This window comes from Carassius gibelio, chromosome A5, assembly GCF_023724105.1.
Source record: "Carassius gibelio isolate Cgi1373 ecotype wild population from Czech Republic chromosome A5, carGib1.2-hapl.c, whole genome shotgun sequence".
Lineage (NCBI taxonomy): Eukaryota > Metazoa > Chordata > Actinopteri > Cypriniformes > Cyprinidae > Carassius > Carassius gibelio.
In genome coordinates this window covers 15857419-15876880 of record NC_068375.1, presented here as the reverse complement: position 1 = coordinate 15876880, position 19462 = coordinate 15857419, and the positions used below count along the sequence as shown (strand labels likewise).

The 19462-nt window shown below is 35.8% G+C and overlaps 3 protein-coding genes across 8 annotated transcripts in view; 2 read left to right on the top strand and 1 right to left on the bottom strand.

The window, feature by feature from the left end:
• The window catches only part of LOC127997392 (collagen alpha-1(XXVII) chain B), a 118345-nt gene extending 116380 nt beyond the window's left edge, over window positions 1–1965 (top strand). The window contains exon 60 of the mRNA XM_052592022.1: window positions 249–1965. Within this exon, the coding sequence (XP_052447982.1) occupies window positions 249–395 (147 nt within the window). The 3' untranslated portion in view covers window positions 396–1965. The remainder of the gene's footprint in view (window positions 1–248) is intronic.
• A 194-nt stretch (window positions 1966–2159) lies between these two features.
• Window positions 2160–5746, bottom strand: LOC127997320 (cilia- and flagella-associated protein 157-like). 3 transcript variants are annotated; one of them, XM_052592015.1, is made up of 8 exons: window positions 5489–5746; window positions 4742–5013; window positions 4440–4593; window positions 3473–3740; window positions 3224–3354; window positions 2982–3132; window positions 2718–2896; window positions 2160–2596 (listed from the first exon to the last, which is right to left on the bottom strand). In XM_052592015.1, the coding sequence occupies exons 1-8, from the start codon at window positions 5695–5697 to the stop codon at window positions 2461–2463; spliced, it is 1500 nt and encodes a 499-aa protein (XP_052447975.1). In that variant the 5' UTR covers window positions 5698–5746; the 3' UTR covers window positions 2160–2460. The 3 variants fall into 3 exon arrangements, with proteins under 3 accessions (XP_052447975.1, XP_052447978.1, XP_052447976.1); XM_052592018.1 differs by having other exon boundaries at window positions 2160–2594; window positions 2749–2896; window positions 5489–5680; XM_052592016.1 differs by having other exon boundaries at window positions 2518–2634; window positions 5489–5679.
• LOC127997273 (SH2 domain-containing protein 3C-like) lies at window positions 5144–19089 on the top strand. 4 transcript variants are annotated; one of them, XM_052592013.1, is made up of 11 exons: window positions 5144–5285; window positions 11418–11463; window positions 12442–12570; window positions 12916–13349; window positions 16234–16310; window positions 16404–16885; window positions 17279–17394; window positions 17487–17658; window positions 17810–17921; window positions 18039–18245; window positions 18506–19089. In XM_052592013.1, exons 2-11 carry the CDS (start codon window positions 11437–11439, stop codon window positions 18673–18675), a joined length of 1926 nt encoding a protein of 641 aa, XP_052447973.1. In that variant the 5' UTR covers window positions 5144–5285; window positions 11418–11436; the 3' UTR covers window positions 18676–19089. The 4 variants fall into 4 exon arrangements, with proteins under 4 accessions (XP_052447973.1, XP_052447974.1, XP_052447972.1 ...); XM_052592014.1 differs by lacking the exon at window positions 5144–5285 and adding an exon at window positions 9603–10038 and having other exon boundaries at window positions 11424–11463; XM_052592012.1 differs by lacking the exon at window positions 5144–5285 and adding an exon at window positions 9604–10038.
• The last annotated feature ends 373 nt before the right edge of the window (window positions 19090–19462 follow it).

Sequence of the window (19462 nt, the reverse complement as noted above, 5' to 3'; positions counted from 1 at the left end):
GAGCAGCTCAGTTCACAGTTAATGCTAAAAACTCCTTCATGTGCTGCTAGCTTAACATGCATTTGGGAATGCAACTTCATCATTATTAGTATAATTATTATCAAAGAAATTCAAAGAAATATTTGACATCAACAAAAAAAGTTTGGGAAACCCTGGTGCAACAAAATAATGGTTTTAACTATTTAACACACATCATTATAAGGACATCTGATTATCACTACCAATCCTTCCACTTTCTGTCCTCTCAGATCATAGATGGCCAATGGCATCAGACACAGTTCATTTTCCAGACACAGGCCTCAAACTTACTGCCCATTGTGGAGGTCTACAACTTGCCCAGCACAAAATCTGGATCACATTACCACCTTGAAGTGGGCCCTGTATGCTTTTTATAAAGAAAGCTTAAATACCCATGATGAGCAGCATTACAGAGCCTCTCTTAGGCCTAGAGGCAAACAAAACTCCTGTACAGTGTGGACTGCAGCCTCTAAACACGGGGGAAGAGGAAACTAGAGCAGCTTTGGAGAAAACAAGACTTCCTATGAGAGCAGCTCACGATGACAGATTCTTTCTTTTCAGAGCTGGGTTTCTTCTGTTTAAAAACAAGGCCTTGATATGTGCTTAGAAGTGCTTATTAAACTAATAGAAATCTTAATTTATTCATAGTTGTGTTTTTCACACGTGATTCATGTAACAAAGTACTTATTTTACATTCTATAGTTACTCATGATCATGTGTATTTATACTTGTACATGTGTTTATGTATATTTTCTGTAAAGTGCAATAGAGAATGAACAGATTTTAGTTTTTAATAAGGAAACTTCTGTTTGGCTGTTTAAGGCAAGTCAGTTTTACTGTCACTCATAACTTTCAATTCAGGTTCATTGGCGTGTGTACTTGTGTATACCAGCAGGTCTGTTGTAAAAGCCTAAGATACCAACATACAGCACATAAAACACACATATGCTTTCATTCACAGCCAGAATATGAGTCGAGGTGATTCCAGACTTGAAAAGTAACATAAACGTCTACCTCTCATTTCTCATTTTTGGACAGTAAATGAATACACATGCATTTAATCCTGTGGTTAGATTTCTGTTTCCGTCAAATGTTTTTAACTTAAGTGCCTTTTATACTTTTAAAGGGAATATTTTTGTATACATTCTTAAAAAGGGAAAAAATCAAATGATCTCTTTTTTCAGCCAAACATATTTTTAATATCTTCTAGTATGTCATATTTGTACAAATATTTGAACTTTAAAGGCACAATAATTATATTATTATAGCAGACATGGTGTTAAAAGTGTTTTATATCACTCGGCCCTAGATTGTTTCATCATTAAGTACATGCAATTCCATAAGCCCTATTTGACTGCAGAAGTAATGGTTTGAAATTGTGTGTATTATAATTACTGATTTTTGTATGTCTTTGCTGAGGCACTTGTACAAAGCTGAATGTTGCAGTTAGAAACACTACAAACCCGAGTTGTAATATGGAGTTGCTGATCAAAATGAGGGCACTAGAATCTTACACTATATTTGCTTTGTCATGAGCAGCAGCTTTGGCATCATGGTGAGCTAAATATTTCAATGGCTGTAACCAAAAGGAGCTATGTATGCAATTCATTTGAAATATATATGTTGTTTTGATCAAAACTGTCAAGAGCCATGTTATCTTGCAAAATACGTTCTATGTATGTGTAAATTAGAAGTCTTGCAGTGATATGTGTTCTGTGATTTCAGAGCAAACAAAGTAAGAAGGCTGGATATTCTTATAATAAATATTCCTATTGTCCTTTGAAAAACAGCAAACACCAAAGAAGAAAGATTTCAGTATATGAATTAGATCATTGATACCACAGAAACAGACAGCGGTCTTTATATCTGTCTGCCTTACTAAAGTTATATTGTCTTTCTGGCCATTTCTGTGTATCATTTGAATAAAGAATTATGAACATGTTATAATTCTTCAACATGCTCGGCTAGTTAAGGACTCCAGCATTTGGAACCAGTAATCCATGTGACGTGGGTCAACCTTAATTTTATGAAGCTATGAGAATACTTTTTTAACATTTTATTCTCCTCTGTATCATGGGCAGAGAATGGGAAATAATAATACACTTGTTTTTTGTTTTTTTTTTGAAAAATACACTTTCTGTTTCTGACCAATGTTACTTATTTATTCATAATGATACAACACTGCCACCTAGTGATAAGACATGGACACATAATAATTTACACTTTAACAATGTTATTAAAAATAACTTCCACAAGTATGATAAAGTATATGAAAAGGCCAGTAATTTATCACTTAATTTTTTTTCCTATAAGACAAGAAAACAGTCAAAAAGGTAAATTTTATGTTTCGTCTAAATTCATCTGCTGCATTATTAACAATATTTCATGTTCTATCCATGATCACATAATGTGTGTACTGTTGATGTGCCATAGTCTATATGCTTACTTCCGTACATAGGCACTCTTAGCAAGATTTCCTATCTTTGATGCAGTGTGTGTTTTGCGAGGGACCAACCCAAGGTCTCCAGTTTTGAAGTGAGAAAGATGTGAAGTGGATTTCTGGAGGAGTTCACTTGGTCTGGAGTTGAAAGCAAGCATGGGAGTCATTGTATCACACTGCCAAAATTATAATTAAGTAAGTATGTCTTAGAGCTACAATATGTTACATGAATACAATATGAAAATGAATTAATTAGTACCTTTTTATGTCACAGGGTTTTTTAAGATCATGACTGCAAGTCACCCCTGACAGGAACTCAGTAAGAGCTGGACCGTTTCCTAAAGCTGCAGCACTGTCCAGCACAGCCAGCAGCTTCTGCATCATCTGATTTCGTCTGACAGTAATCTTCAGTTCTGAGTCTTCCTCTATAGGGACCTCCTGTAAACAAACGAGAGGAAGACCTCTGTTTATTTACTTGGCTGTGACACCAAATGATAATTGATCTGTTTATGTTCACTCTTACCCTTAGGGCCTCCTTTAAAGCTACGGCTGCTTCCTCAAGAACTGTCTTTAGCTGTTTTCTCAGTGTCCTTTCCTCTTCAAGCTCTTTCCTCTGTCTCTTGGCTTCAGCTTTTGTTTGTTCCAGCACTTCTATAACTGTTGCATGTTTCTTTCTGTAAGTAGTGTTGGTAATACAATTAAAATACACTGCAAAAAGTATTTAAAGTAAATTATTTAACTTATAAGTGGCTTCAGGAGTCCAACCTGAGAGCATCAAGCTCTGTGCATACTGAAGAATGACTGTCTAGCAGCTCTTGGTGCTCCACTTTAAGTTTGGCAAATTTTTCCACTTCAGACTGCATTTGCTTGCACTTTTCTGTCAACTGATGGACTACCTTGATAAAGAGATATGTTTCATGTTTGCTCTCTAGGATATATAATATGCACAGGTTTCGAAACAGCTAAAAAGATGCATAAAAAATGCCTGAAAGAATAGATGTATAAACTGGCAACCTTTTGATTAGCAACATTCTTTATGGTTATCTCATGTATCAGCGGTTCTGTAATTGCATTCTCAATTTTGAGTTGCTTTTCTCTTGCTCGCAGATCATCATTCTCCTTCAGCAGCTCCTTGGTCTTGTCTGAGAGCTGCTGAAGTAGAGCTGTGACAGAGAGGTTTTCTTGCATGGCCCTCTTTGTCGTCTCGGGCATCTTCTGGTCTGAAACCCACCGGAATTCGGCTGCTACAGCAGCAACATGTTGCAGCATTTCTTTCTTTAGCCTGCATCAGCCAAACAGGTCAAATAAGTCAAATGCAGTATTTATCTTATTTTAAATGTATGTATTTGTTTACCAACTTTATATTTAAAATATATATTTAAAATAATGTGTAAACATAAAAAAGTATATAAATATATATATAAATATACACACACACACACACACACACAGGTAACACTTTACAATAAGGTTCAATTTGTTAATAATGAGAATTACTCCTAAAGGATGTATTACTGTAATCTTAGTTCATGTTCATTTTAACATTTAATAATACGTTTTTTTTATCAAAAGTTGTTTATGTTAGTATTACTGAATGGATCTGAATGAATATGAACTAATAATGAAAAGTTGTATTTTTATTAACCAGTGTTCTAGTTAACCAGTATTTAATGCTATTTGTGTGTGTGTGTGTGTGTGTGTGTGTACAATGATTTGTATGCAGTATGTATATACCAAGCAACAGATCCACTTATGTACTGAATAAATGCCTCTTTGTGAGGCCTTACATTGCAATCATTCACTGAAAATAGAAGATGAATGGAAACCAGTGTCTAATTGACATATATGTAAATTCTAATGTTCTGCTTCAGACCTCAAATAATGCAGAATATTTATGAAAAAGAGTTGATCCAGTCATATTCACCAAAGAATGCACCTCCCATGACCTTGATCTCTGAACAATGAGTATGAACATGCTCACCTGTCATTGTCCAGTACAGCTTTTTTCTCCAGATTATAGATTTGTGCTTGATGTTCTTCTTTTTGCTTTTGAAGCGTCTCTTTCAAAGACCTGCACTCAGCCATGAGCTTCTCTCTCTGCGTAGAAAACTCCTCCAAAGACGCCAGCTTACCAGCTGAACACAAAAAGGTCAACACATTTGAATTAATTATTGGTTGAAAGGTGCACTTATTAATATGACAGCTAGTGAAAAACTGATATACATTTTCATTTCATTAGATTTTATTTTCAGTGTGAATGTGTGACTGCTCAAAAGCTTGTACCAAGCGCCATGTTCTCAGATGTGAGTTTTTCCCTATTTTCCTGAAGTTCATGTCTAAGCAGGCTCAGTTGTAACTCAAAGGACTCCCTCTCAACCTCTTGGGCTTGCTGGTGTCTTGATAAGGTCTCAGCCAGATCAGTCAGTTCATCCTCTTTTTGAGCCAGTGTGCGTTTCAGGTAGAGAACTATGTCTTTCTTCTCTTTCTCCAAATTAGTGATTTTAGAGTGCAAGTCCTTTTCTTGAACCTCCAATTCATCACATTTATGTTGGTATCTGCAAGAAAGAACAAAACAAGTTCGCAATTCGTAATAGCTTGTATGTGGCAAGTGCTTCCTGTTGAGGTTTATGACGTATTTGTTTAAGTATAGTGTCTATTTAATCATTAACAGCAGATTATAATATCCATTGTCTATTTCATTTTAGTTTCCTCCAAGGCACGTATCCTACATGAGCTACACGCTATAAGAACTAAAATCGTGAGGCCTATATTTTAATCCAAAGATACTGGTACTTCAATCAACTTGTCAAATCAACTTTATTATTAGGTGAGTGTATGCTGCGCACCTCCCCATTACTTTGGATTACTAGGCTTCATTAATTTAGCTACACATGCGTTTTTGTGTTTAGGTTGCTGAGTTTTTTTTATCTTAAATAAATTCAGAAGTAGTTTCTTGTTAACCTCTGGTTAATGTAACATAAAAAACAGCCATGCAAAATAAGTTCGTAGTAACTTGCAAGAGACTCAGACCTTTCCAGGCGCTCCTCCAAATCACGTATTTGAGCCCGATAAAAGTTTTTGTCACTCTCCGTGAGTTCTTCATCGTTTTTCTGCTCGGGATTCATACTTTCCTTTTTAAGTGATTTATCTCCGCTACTTTTCCCATTCTTTTTAGGAGGCATTGAACGTTTACGTAATTGAAACGAAACAGCCTGAGAAATACAAACTTGCAAATGCATTTGTTTCTTGTTGCCATGGTCGTGAGGTTCGAGTTTTGTTTTGTGTCATGCGCTGCGCAGAGACGTGCGCGAGAGTAGCCTACCTTTTGCTTTTTTTTGCTTTTTTTTTAGTTTTTTAAAACCTAAAATAGTTTAAATATTATACATAGAGCCTGAAGTTTGGGCATCTTAAAATGCCGTTTCAGTTTCATTTTTGATCGAGTTGAAGCCCTTTGTTTGATATAAATGCGAAGCGTTAGTTTATGTTAATGTTAAAAAACGCAACCTTATTGATTCATATATGAATATATGGAGAGAGAGATAGAGAGAGAGAGAGAGAGAGAGAGAAGAAGAAGAAGAAGAAGAAGAAGAAGAAGAAGAAGAAGAATTGCCGCGTTTCCACCGAAATTACCCGGAACATTTTTACCAGGAACTTTTTTTCCCAGGAACTTTTTTCCCCCCAGACCTGTTGCTTTCTGCGTTTCCACCGCGGTGTAAAGTACCGGGTAGATTAGGCAAATGACTGGTGACGTAGGTCTGCGCGCGTTTCTCAATACAAAGTACCTCTGATTAAAAAAAAAAAAAAAAAGTACGCTGTCGCTGATTTTGGACGTGCATCCTCGGTAGTTAGTTCAGACTTTGTGCATTCGACTGGGGAGTGTGATGTCTGCAACTACGCAAGTCCGGTAAATCTATAAACAGCAGCGTAACTATATACTATATATATATATATATATATATATATATATATATATATATATATATATATATATATATATATATATATATATATGATACTTGATAACTTCAGTCAGCTCGTCTTGGCTACTGCAATTTTCCCTACTGTATATTTACAATAAAACGAAATATGATATCAAATACCACTGCCTCCTTTCGTTTTCATTTAAGCATAATAACAACTGCAGAAATGTACTTAGGTCAGGGAAATGTGTATATGCAGCCATTACAATGAAAGAAATATTATATAGACTTGCCTTTTTTATTTTCATTTTAACATATAGATAAATTGAATACAGACCAAAGAAAACCTGTTAGATTTACCCCGCAGCTGAATTATATGTTATGTTTAACCACTAAAGACACATCAGAGCCAGCGTCACATATCAGAAGGTCTAGCCCAGGAGAGGCTGCTCTCTGCGGATACATGAGGACTGAGCTCCCGCTGATTGAGTGGAGCTCACCGTCTACGAGATCGGCGAAACACATTTTTAAATAGGCGCTGTCTTTATAAATAAACCATAGATTTGAGTTTTAAACAACTACATTCTCGCCTGAAATACTTTTAAAATTACATTTCATGACACAATAACAGTAATATTTGAAAATTATCCGAATAAATGGTGGTTGAACTCAACCAATGCTGCGTGAACTCAGATCGCTTTGGCTACTGCAATTTTCCCCTCAGTTTATTTACAATAAAACGAAATAGGATATAAAATACCACTGCCTCCTTTCATTTTCATTTAAACATAATAACAGCTGCAGAAATGTACTTAGTTCAGGGATAAGTGTAACGTACAGCCATTACAATGAAAGAAATATTATATAGACTTGCCTTTTTATTTTCATTTTTACATATAGATAAATTGAATACAGACCAAAGAAAACCTGTTAGATTTACCCCGCAGCTGAATTATATGTTATGTTTTAACCACTAAAGACACATCAGAGCCAGCGGCGCATATCAGAAGGTCTATCCCAGGAGAGGCTGCTCTCTGCGGATACATGAGGACTGAGCTCCCGCTGATCGAGTGGAGCTCACCGTCTACGAGATCGGCGAAACACATTTTTAAATAGGCGCTGTCTTTATAAATAAACAACAGATTTGAGTTTCAAACAACTACATTCTCGCCTGAAATACTTTTAAAATTACATTTCATGACACAATAACAGTAATATTTTGAAAATGTTGATCCGAATAAATGGTGGTTGAACTCAATCAATGCTGCGTGAACTCAACCAATCAGCATGTTTAGCGCCAAAGTCCCGCCCCCGAAAGTTCCGGAACTTTAAAAAAGTACCACCTCGCCAGCAGGGACTTTCTGGGGGGCATTTTTTTACCCGGAACTTTTATTTAGTTCCTGGTTCCTGCGGTGGAAACACACCAAGTACCGGACCAAGTCCCTAGTTCCTGGGTAAAGTTCCTGCGGTGGAAACGCGGCTATTAGTGTGTTAATGAGTTCATGTATTTGGATGTGAAAAGATGAAACAAATCAAACTGTTTGGAGAAGAGAGAGAGAGAGAGAGAGAGAGAGAGAGAGCTTTTTACACTTTTACTTGGTTTGTAGGTTACTTGTCAAATTTGTATTTTGTCTTACACCCTTTGTCTTTAATTCTAGTCTATTTTTTTTTTTTTTCAAATATTTTACATTTACTAATATTTACCCACACATACAGTAAGCTACTGCTCTCTGTGATAGATAACATGGGGTTAAAGGCCCCTTAGAACCAAAATCACCGCTGCACTTTCACATACTACACAAACACATACTGAAACCAAATGTTTGGAATATTGTGGAGGACTGGATTTGTTGTTATGGATGTGCATAAATTTATTCTATTTTGTAATTCTGTTAAATTGCAAACTTTAAGATTGACACTGTTCAATAGCAGAGGTTATTATAAATGATGTGCAATATTGCAAATGCAAAAAGGTTTTGATCCAGGGAAAGGCCTTTTATTTTATTTATTTTTTGCCCCAGAAATTGTAAAAAAAAAAAAAAAATTGAATTGAAAAGAATTCATTAATTTTTTATGATTTTCAGTGTTGTTAATATGGGTCAAATCTGACCCGAGGTTCACATGGCTGCAGTTTCCTATAGGACCCGTTTAAAAACTGCATTACACTGTATATAGCCCACATGTCTGTTGCGATTCCTAAGAGCAACTTCCCTTTTTACAAAGTTATAAAGAAGCCATACGTTTACATTAGTATATTTTTAACCGAATATCCATATAAACATCTATGAGTTTTAATACTGGTGTGGATTGACATTTTCATATTACATTTAAACATTTAGCAGATTGAGTTTTTATATGGCTAGCTAGTAATTAGCCATTTTTCATATGGCTAGTAATTAAAGTTAACAGTGTTAGTCAGTGTTAGTTGTTGGAAACAAAAAACCTCTATGAATTAGTAGTCCGTATGGACTGAATAAAGCAAATCAGTATCTTAGCAGTAAGTTTTGATGGATAACGTAAAGACTGAATACAGTGTCATACAGGGGTCGTACATGTGCGAGTTTGTTATTGTTAGTGTGCAAACTAACTCTGCACTCTCTGATAATTTTTTTTAAAAGTGATTTATAATGGACACTGTGACGATGTCATAAGTCATCTTCAACCTTTGGGCCTATGCCCTGTGTTTTGTTTATATAGACTATATGGGCATCAACACTCACTCTGACAGCTGTTGACTGGTCATGTCGAACCACCTTCACCACATTTGAACAAATTCAGAATGTTTTATTTATTTATTTTTTTAATTATTTATTTATATTTAGGCATCTGTCTGGTCCTGTTTGGTAGTGCAGCTTGATTTGTACTGATAAAAAATGCTCTACATAAACAAATGTGACAATAATAATTATATTTTTTTTAATTATTATTATTATTATTATTATTATTATTTATTTATTTATTTATTTATGTATTTATTTTTTTTGCTGTTGCACTGCATAGGCTACATATAACTGAATTATGAAAATTAAAAATGCTTTAATTTATCTTGAACAATTCTTGCAGAAAATACAGTTTTGTTACAATCTTGAACTTGGTAAAAGTTATCTAAAAGATAGCTGATGTTGCTTACTGGTGTTATCTTTATATTTTATTTAGTTATGCCATTTTTGAATGCTAAATACATTATTATACATTTTTAAAGAAAATAAAAGCTTCGTGTGGTTTGTCTGTAAGCTGATCCAGTCAGAGACTGGCACGGGGAATAAAACCGTGATCTGAATGAGACCATGGGCATCTGTGAGCCTTAGTTGGTATTGCTCAACTGTCTAAACAAACGCTTTTGGCGTACAAAAACAGGCATTTTGTGAGTATGATGAAGTTGCCAAGTCGTAAGGGGAAGGGGGTAGAAAGATACAGAAAAAAACGACGCCATCGTGAGACACTGCAACATTGTAGCGAAGGACAATAGACGCGCTGGGTGTCACAGAACTGCGCGTGAAACACACGACAGTGAAGGACGCCCTCGCACTCACGCGCGGGTCAAGCCTCATGATGACCATGGGTTAATAGCGGTTAATGACAGCTACGGTTATTAAACAACTTTAACACATGGAATGAGAGTCAAATTCTACAGCAATGAGTTCTAGACTGAGCTCTGGGGTGAGATTTTACAACATTACTTGAATGTTGAACTTTTAAGGTCTTCTGATTTAGAAACGAATCAAACTGCACTCTGTAGTAAGGGTAACCTGTCACTAGGGCAAAGTTACATTGTCAGGCGGTATTGTCTTTTTGTGTTTAAATTTATAGCTAGTGCTTGTTTATGGATGTCTGAGAGGAGTAGAGAGGTTCGGGGAGGGGAGTCTGCTCATTATGTAACTGCCGTTTAGAAATGTGTTTTCGCGCTCAGCTTTCTGGGTCGGATTCGGTGAGACAACACAGCGAGAGCAGATCACAGAGAAACAACGAGCTCATCCTAGTCCTGTCATATCGCAGCCGCACATGTGGAGGGTCGAACAAGTGTTTTAAAGAAGAGAATGACTTTGGTGAGAATCCCTTTCTGGTGGGAGGTTATTTTATGGTTGTTCAAATGTTGTTTAGGAGACGTCTGATTAATAACGAATAATAACATATGTTCCAGGCCTTCAAGTGTCTTGTAATATGTTTATGTTTTTTTTTCAAAATTATCCAATTTTGTTTAATTTTTTCGTGATTTCTCTGAGGAAAACATGCGTGCTTTTCCTCATCCTGTCGTGTCGAATGTCGTATTTGATTTATTATTATTATTATTATTATTATTATTATTATTATTATTATTATTCAAAATAAGGTGTTAAAAGTACCTTCTATGTTTATGCGATATGTTTGGAATGTAGCCTACTAAAAATAATTTTCTTAATACGTATCCAGTTTTTCAGAAAATAAAAATGAACATCCTTAACATTAAAATGCAAACAAAATTGTTAATGTACTTGTTTTCAGATAATGCTTTTTTATTATTCCATATGTAAGATATTTTCTAAATAAAAAATAAACTAGCCTAATTAAACATTTCTATTTTTATACTGGAGAAAGAAGAAAAAAAACACTCCTTAAGAAATTCTGATTTCTTGAGTCTTTGTGGTATTCGTCTGGTCTGACTGTTGAGGAATGTGTTAAATATCTTATTGTGAAACCGGGAGAGAGAACTGGTGTTGTAATCTCAAAGATATTCAAGTTGTCTGGCATGGAGGCTTCTTGTTTGGGAATGGACACAGCAGGCTGTAACTGGGAGTCATTAGATCTGTCTGTGGTTTAGCAGTTACTACTGTGTGAATGCGTCCCCTAATACACAGAGGATATAGTGGTCATGGGAAAGAGCAGCGTGTGTTTTTCCTGTGACAGTTTCCTGCCTTGGAGCCACCTGCCTGTCACTCTAATCTGAAGTTATGCTTAAAAATAACTGTTTCCACTCAGAAACAAACAAATGAATCATAGCTCATTACCACATTTTGACATCAGTGACCACACTGGTCTAATTTTATCACTTGTTTCTTCAGTTACAGGCATTCAGATCTCATGGAAAACAGTGGCGTTTATGTAAAGGTAGGCTACTGTGTGATACTTGTAATATATTAACTTGACAAGTTTCAGGGTGACATTGTTAAAAGGAAACTTGTTCTTTAAGTTTTTAGTCTATATTTTTCAGTCATGCCAATCATGAAGCAATAGTTTACCCATAAATGAAATTTCTGTCAACTTTTACCATTCAAACCTGTATGATTTTTTTTTTCTGTGTCATTAGGAACAAATCTGTTTAGTATATATGTGTATATATATATATATATATATATATATATATATATATATATATACATATATATATATATATATATATATATATATATATACATATATATATATATATATATATATATATATATATATATATATATATAGTAGAATGTTGATGACTAAACAGATTTGTTCCTAATGACACAGAAAAAAAAAAATTTTCCTTTCAAACCTGTATGATTTTTTTTTTCTGTGTCATTAGGAACAAATCTGTTTAGTCATCAACATTCTACTATATATATATATATATATATATGTATATATATATATATATATATATATATATATATATATATATATATATATATATATATATATATATATATATGTATATATATATATGTATATGGTAGTTCTATATATGGTAGTTCTGTTGTAGCCTCTAGAACAAAAGCAGTATTTTCATCATTACTGTCATACTGTACAGTGGTTAATTAAAATATATATTTTCCCATCATTTAAGTCCATTTTTATGAGTTTTATTGCTCCAATTGAACATAAATATATTGGAAAATAGTGCTAGTCTGTGCTTGTAAGACTCCACATGATGTTGTTAGCAATAATATATTACAGCAGTGATATATTGGACTATTACGAATTGTAAACACAATGATGTCACCTTAACAGCTGACCAGAACCGCAGTCTTGATGTGAGTCATTAGTTTCACAGGAAGTGTCTAATGTTTACTTGATTCTTATGGTTTCTCATCATTGCTTTATTTCCTTTAGTTTTCTAAAGAGGCATGCCAGCTAGATTCCCCATCAGACAAACTAAAGCAGGAGTTGGAGAAAGAGCTCAAACTGAGCAGCTGTAACTTATCAAGTCATGGCTGGTACCATGGTCGCACACCTTGGGAGGTGAGATTATAAAAATCTTTAGGTACTTATAGAAATAAAGGTTTCCCCAGGGATACAATGGGATAACCATTTCTTATTCCCTAAAATAACATTTTAGTGAACATTTCTTAAAGAACATTTTTTCTTCTCAATGTGAAGAACATTTTAATAATCTATGAACCTTTTTTCCACAACAAAGAATCTTTTGCAAGATTCCATGGATTTTAAAGGTTGTTCATGGAACCATAGAAGCCAATAAGCCAATATTTTAAAGAATGTAATATGTAATATCCAAGAACTTGTAAATATGTGTTTCCTAGTCTCAAAATACATATTATTTGTTTAATTAATAATGGTTTCTTACAGGTGTCTGAGTCTCTTGTGCAACGGGATGGAGATTTTCTAGTCTGTGACTCCCTCACTAGCAACGGAGACTATGTGTTAACCTGCTGCTGGAACAAGAAAGCTCTTCATTTCCTCATCCACAAGGTTCTGCTCAGATCTTATGACACATTTACTCAAGCCCAGTACATTCTGGAGGAGGAAACGTTTGATTCTGTGCCAGCTCTGGTTCATTCCTATGTTGGAAATAAAAGGCCTCTGACAAAGCAGAGTGGTGCCTACATTTACTCACCAGTTAACAGGACATTTCCACTAAGATACCTAGACACCATGTTTGGGCTGCCAAGTGTGGAGAACAGCCCAGTAAGCTCACCAACCAGACAGAAGGGAAGCCAAAAGAAAAGGGAAAGCATAACTGTGACAGAGGCTTTGGAAATTGAGCTGATAAGACCACAGAGGTGAGTTTTATGATAGAAATTGTTCAGACAATTATTAATGGCTGATATTCAAAGTGAAGTGTGTAATTCTGAGCCTTAAGCATCGACAAACAAAAGTAGTAACTGCAATTGGTCAGTTAAACACATCCCACATCCCGTTGGTTAGGCTATCTTTGCTGTTGTTGGGCTGTTCAGGGTGCTTAAAGGGACAATAAGTAACTTTTTAGGTATTTTATTATCTAAAATCAATATTTGTATTCATAAATATGCCCTCAAAGGTGTACAAATACCTATGCCAACGTTTAAACTAATCCTCGTAAATGAAGAATTTATTATCTTTATATACATGGGACGGGTAGGTCGACGGAGGCTTCCATGTAGTTCCGCCATCTTACAAAACTATAATAGCAGAGAGGGACAAAAAGTACTAAGCCAACGCGTTTCCACAACGCGTTTTCGGTCAGAACCAGAAACGCAGGTGCAAAGCAGTGAGAGGCGCTTGAAACTGCACCGGCAAGTTTAAAAGTCTGGATTGCATTCTTATTATGGACCATACATATGCCGCGCCACAGGAGAAGAAAACATCGTCGCCAAAACAGTCAAAAATAGAACGTAAAAGGAAATGTGACCGTAGATTACAGAAAACAAGAGTTAATGTCGGGGAAGCTTTTTCTAGGTGGAAAGAGCTAATGCTGGATAAAGATTTCAAAAGAGACGCTGAAGTGGCCTGTTTTCTTCTCAACAGGTAAGTCAGTGTTTGATGATGATATCTAACAATGCACATAATTCAGAAAATATAACGAATAAAGAACACATAACTAATAATTACAATATTTCATGTTTTCCACAGTCAGTAATTCATACTGTAACATTCGTTTGTTAGTTGTCACGTTGCAGTTTGTTTGAAATAACACACCTGTTCACCTGAAGGAAAACTCGACGAAGTGCTATTAGAAGACATCCTGTCAAAGCTTTTTGGTACATATCGCCTACGGTAGATGCAACGCGCATTTGAAAAAGCGAGGCGCTGGAGAGCAAAATTAGTTTGAATGCAAAATACAATTTCACCACTAGATGGGAGTAATTCCTACTTACAGTCCCTTTAAACAATGTTTAATAGCAACACAGATACAGACACTTTTACAATTTTAGAAAAATATGCCATCCCGTTATGAACAATGCTGTTAAACAATGCTGGTTTTGCTTTTTTAATATTTTTGTGGAAATCATAATACACTCCCATTCAAAAGCTTGGTAAAATAATACTTTTATCCATCAATGACACATTAAATTGATCAAATGTGACAGTTAAGTGTCAATAAAGACAACAGTTTTAAATAACTGCTGTTCATTTGAAAATTTCATAAATAGAAAGAACCCTGAAAGCAATTATTGCAATCAAAAAAAAATTGATATTAATAAGAACCAGATAATAAATGAGCATATTAAAATCAGCATTTTAGAATGATTTTTTAAGGATCATGTGACAGCGAAGACTGGAGTAATGGCTGCTGAAATTTTTTGTCTTTGCTTTGTCATAACAAGAATAGATCACATTTTAAAATATTGTAATGTGGAGAAGGTAAAGCAAGTGGGAACATGGATCTTAATGCAGGTAGAGTAGATGACAAAAGAAGAACAAACAATCAACCAAAAACAATAGGAACAATGAACAAAGAACCAAAACTTGAGCAGAAATACAACATCTGACAAGGCACAAGGAAAGTTCAAGGGACAGGGCTAGAACACACACAGGGAACATGTAACATAGAGTTGGTGGATCAGGCGGCCAGGACAAAATAAGCAGAGCAGAAGACACCACCATGATGGAATCAAGCAGAAATCGCACAGAAATCACAGAGAGGTTGGTAACGGCCTCTGTGGTCCTTACAATACAGGCGGAGTGTTCAGAAACTGCCTCCATGGTCAAATTAGTACAGGGAGAGAGTTCAGAGATGACCTGTGTGGTTGTGACAGGACAGGCAAAGAGCTCAGGGATGGCCGCCACTGCCTCTGGAGTTTCTGTTGCAGTCGCCACCGCTTCGGGAAAAGTGTGTATGGCCCAGACACACAAAATGGTTTCTGCCATAACTGGAAGAGCAGCAGACAGTGGAAAAATCAATGAGACTGCCAGAATAGAGAGTGCTAAGGATGCCAGGATGCCAGCTGATACCACACTGATAACAGCAAGACAAACTGGAAGCCAGTTTCAAATGCCTAGGGATCACCCTTGTAGCCTCCGCTGTGATGGAAAAACTGGAAACACACAGAAACACTGATCTGGTGTCCATGATGGCTGACTCTATGTGGCTTCCATGATGGCTGGAGACTCTGGAGTGGCGGCCATGTCTTGATGAGACTCAGTGGTGGCGGCTACTCAGACCAGTATCAATGGAGGGTCCACCACACTGGACGCCAGTCTCATCCAGTGGCTGGTAGGCTGATAAAAATAAGTGGCTGCCCAAGCTACTCATTTGGCGAAGCTTGAGGAGCATAAATCCACCCCAAAAAATTGTTTAGGGGATGGATCCTCTTCCGGCAAAGGTAAAGGGGGATCCACCCAGTTGAAGAGCCTGCTCCACAAATTGCTGAAAAAGTCCCTCGAGGACCAACACAGAATAGTTGTGTGTGTAGTGGTTAAAGCCAGCACGATAAAAGTTTATGTCTGGAATAGTCCAGAAAGTGTGTGAAGTAGGCTCGTTCCAGAAACTCTGCAGGTAGTTTTAATAACAAAACAAGAATAAACAATAAACCAAAATACTAGTTTTAGTGCATTTTATTTTATGCAGCCTCTCTGAGCATAAGAGACTTCTGTCAAAAACATATTGAAATTTTAAATCTCATCCTGTAACAAATCATGTTTTGATTTAATAATTGATTGTCTTCTGTACTGTATTTTTAACAGTGATGTTGTAAGGAGTTTTGATGGCACGATGGAGCAGCGCCTTGTATTGTCAACTTCCCCTGTATTAATGAGCACATGTAAGATTCATTTCCCATCAAAAAAAACAACAACAACAAAAAAACAGAAAATCTGAGAATAGCATTGTGACTGTTCATCTGTTTTGTCTCCAGTGGCCAGGCGGCGACGAAGCCCCTGCGAAAACAGAAAGTTTGTAATAGTCCCTTCATCACCTGTTCTCCACAAGTCCAGTGAGATACAGCTTTGTTCATCTCCCCCTGAAAACACTCTCATCTATTTGGAACCAACAGTACATCTTCTGTCCTCCATGACACATTCCCATCAAAATAACAGAGAAGCAAACCATCCTCAAAATGAAACAGTGATTTCTCAAGATGACCCTGTGGCTATAAATCATCCCTTTTTAAGACATGAGATGCAGACTTTGGATTGCAGAGAGGAATATGATGACGATTATTTAGTGCCTTTCACCATGGACACAGTTTCCTGTTTCAGACCTACTATGTACCAGTCACCACTGATGCCCCCAGAAAATAAACCTTTGGAGACCACAATACTGAAAAAAGTGAAGGACATCCTGTTTGAAGTTGATATAAAGACAATAGCAATGCATATCACCAAAGTTGACTGCATGGTAAGTTTTACTATATAAATGATAAATGTTTGGAGATTACATTACTTTTCTACACAATTAATATAAATTAACCCAAAATCATGGTTTGGCTTCGTGCAATTAACAAGTTGCATATATGATGTCATAAATGCAATGTACTGCATGTTTAAGATTGAAGTGTTAATTTATACAAAAAAAAATGCTTATGATTTTGTGTTTTCAGTGTTTCTCCTTAATGTTTTTTTATTTTATTTTACAGTGAAATATTAATATATCTTATTTTGTTTATTATTATTATTATTATTAATCAGGATCTTTTGAACATTTAAGTATGTTCTTTTTCAAGTATATTATGTACTGTAAAGAAGACTTTTGTGCACTTGCATAACAAGATCACTCATCTGCACTCTGCAGGTTGCTCAAATTCTGGATACGTCTGATGATATGATGAAAGGGATGGGGGTGAGTTCAGGATTGGAGCTACTAACCCTGCCACATGGACATCATCTCCGTCAAGATCTGCTTGAAAGGTTGGTTACCCCTACTTTGTTCAATAAATTCTTCCTGCGAGAGGACATCTTCTACATTACATGACACCAAATAACTCTTTCTTGCCCTTTAGGTTCCACACCATGTCCATAATGCTGGCTGTTCAGCTGCTGGGCTGCACAGGAAGTGCTGATGAAAGAGCCACCCTGCTGCATAGAGCCATCTGCCTGGCCTCTGAACTCAAGAGCTGTTTGGGCAATCTGTTTGGCTTTGCCACAGTTATGAAATGCCTTGAATTACCACAGGTTAAGAGGACTGATGAAAACATTTCTCTTGAACTATGAAGACAAAGTTTAGCAGTAAACTTTTAGTGAATACAAACAAGTTAATAAATAAAATTGCATAATAATTATATTTGTTTATAATGTTCTGATCAATCAGTCTTCTCCTTTTTAGATCGCTCGCTTGAATGAGACATGGACAGTTTTACGTCAGAAGTACACAGAAAGTGCTGTTCTTTATGAGAAAACCCTTAGACCCTCAATGAGGATGATGAATGATGGAGAAGGTATTCATTCACACATTCTAATGTATTCATGTTCTGTCTGTTACACAAAGTTGCTTTAAAGATTCTGTTTGCTTACCATTTCGAATTCTCCTGTGACAACTTCAAACTCTCTTTCAGAGATAAGTAGATCCACAGACACAACTTTTCCCCATGTGCTCCCTCTGCTGTCTCTTCTTGAAAGAAATGTTGTGGCTCTCGAGGAGCCAGAGTCATGGGAAAGTGCAGACACTGGAGTAGCCATGGTCTTGAGCCATCTGGATGCTGCACGTACGATCGCATGCAATGGGAGGATCTTCAGTGCAAATGCAGAGAACAAACTACAAGGTAATGCTTGATAGCATGAACAATTTCTAATGGGTACAGAATTTTAGGACTATTTAGTATATCTACACTTTCATAAAGACAGCAAAGGATTGCATGTATCAAACCCTGTCCGCTTTAAAGTCGAGGTTTAAAATAATCAATAAATTACATTTGCATTCTATAAATGAAATGTCATTCAATGAACACCCAGTGAACATAAAGGTTGTGTTTTAGATCAGGAGTATATTATGTTACTCATTTCAGATTTTTTTCATTTGCAGGATTTCAGGAGGAAGCAGATGTTCGGGAGGTCTTCCTCACAGAGTTTCAGATGCGTCTCCTGTGGGGAAGCCGTGGAGTGGAAAGAAATAAAGATGAACGTTATTCAAAGTTTAATGAAGTGCTAACAGCTCTGTCCAACAGGCTTGAGCTTTCTAACTCACCAAAATGACAGAAGAGATGACCCCTAGTCACAGAATATCCCCTGTTTTATAAATTTATTTACAGTTACATTTTTAGTTTTTTTTTTCCATAGGTTTATAGAGGGGGAAAGATGTCTGCAACTGTATATAAACTAAACAGCCTACTGCTATTTTAACTTATTTGATTTTCAATGTTATTTTTATAATTTTTTTAATATAATGTGATATAGGAAATAACTTTCACTTTGCTAATATTGTTAACTTTGAGCTCTGAAGTAACCTATGTGTTTAATTGCACTGTTATTGGTTCGTAAAATCAATTACCAAATAATGGGTAATATTTACTCATTGGTACACTGGCAGATTTTAATTGTATATATTTATCTCTACTATTTCATACTTACATAATTTATAAATAAATTCAGAGTTGATTTATACTTTTACTTTCTACTGTGGTGTTTCCCAGTGAAATGACAATACCTTGGGAGAAATATTTTCTGTTCAGATTCCACTGAAGCACTAGGAAGAGTGACGCCAGACCAGATTTAATAATTGAAATTCTGATTGCACTAAATCGGGTGTTAAAAGTGGGAAATAAAGTGATATTTATGTGGTAACCAGCATGTTTAGGGATTCAGGGGAAGGAAGAGGCTGATGAGATGGCAAAAAAAAAAAAAACACATAAGTTGATTTGAAAGATATGTATGGAAGAGTTGAGTGCAAGAGTATTATGCAATATATATATTTTTTTTAAATAAAATTAAATTTTTCAATTTAGCCTACAATAATGCACACATCATTCACAAGATTAGAGAG

Excerpts from the sequence above, each read along its gene's own strand:
- LOC127997320 (XM_052592015.1), bottom strand. The coding sequence starts at position 5,697 with ATGCATTTGCAAGTTTGTATTTCTCAGGCTGTTTCGTTTCAATTACGT. Across the intron at positions 3,355-3,472 it reads AGAATGTTGCTAATCAAAAG|GTAGTCCATCAGTTGACAGA; the intron begins GTTGCCAGTTTA and ends CTCTTTATCAAG. Across the intron at positions 3,133-3,223 it reads ACAGAGCTTGATGCTCTCAG|AAAGAAACATGCAACAGTTA; the intron begins GTTGGACTCCTG and ends CACTACTTACAG.
- LOC127997273 (XM_052592013.1), top strand. The coding sequence starts at position 11,437 with ATGGAAAACAGTGGCGTTTATGTAAAG. Across the intron at positions 16,311-16,403 it reads CCCTGTATTAATGAGCACAT|TGGCCAGGCGGCGACGAAGC; the intron begins GTAAGATTCATT and ends TTTTGTCTCCAG. Across the intron at positions 17,395-17,486 it reads CGTCAAGATCTGCTTGAAAG|GTTCCACACCATGTCCATAA; the intron begins GTTGGTTACCCC and ends CTTGCCCTTTAG.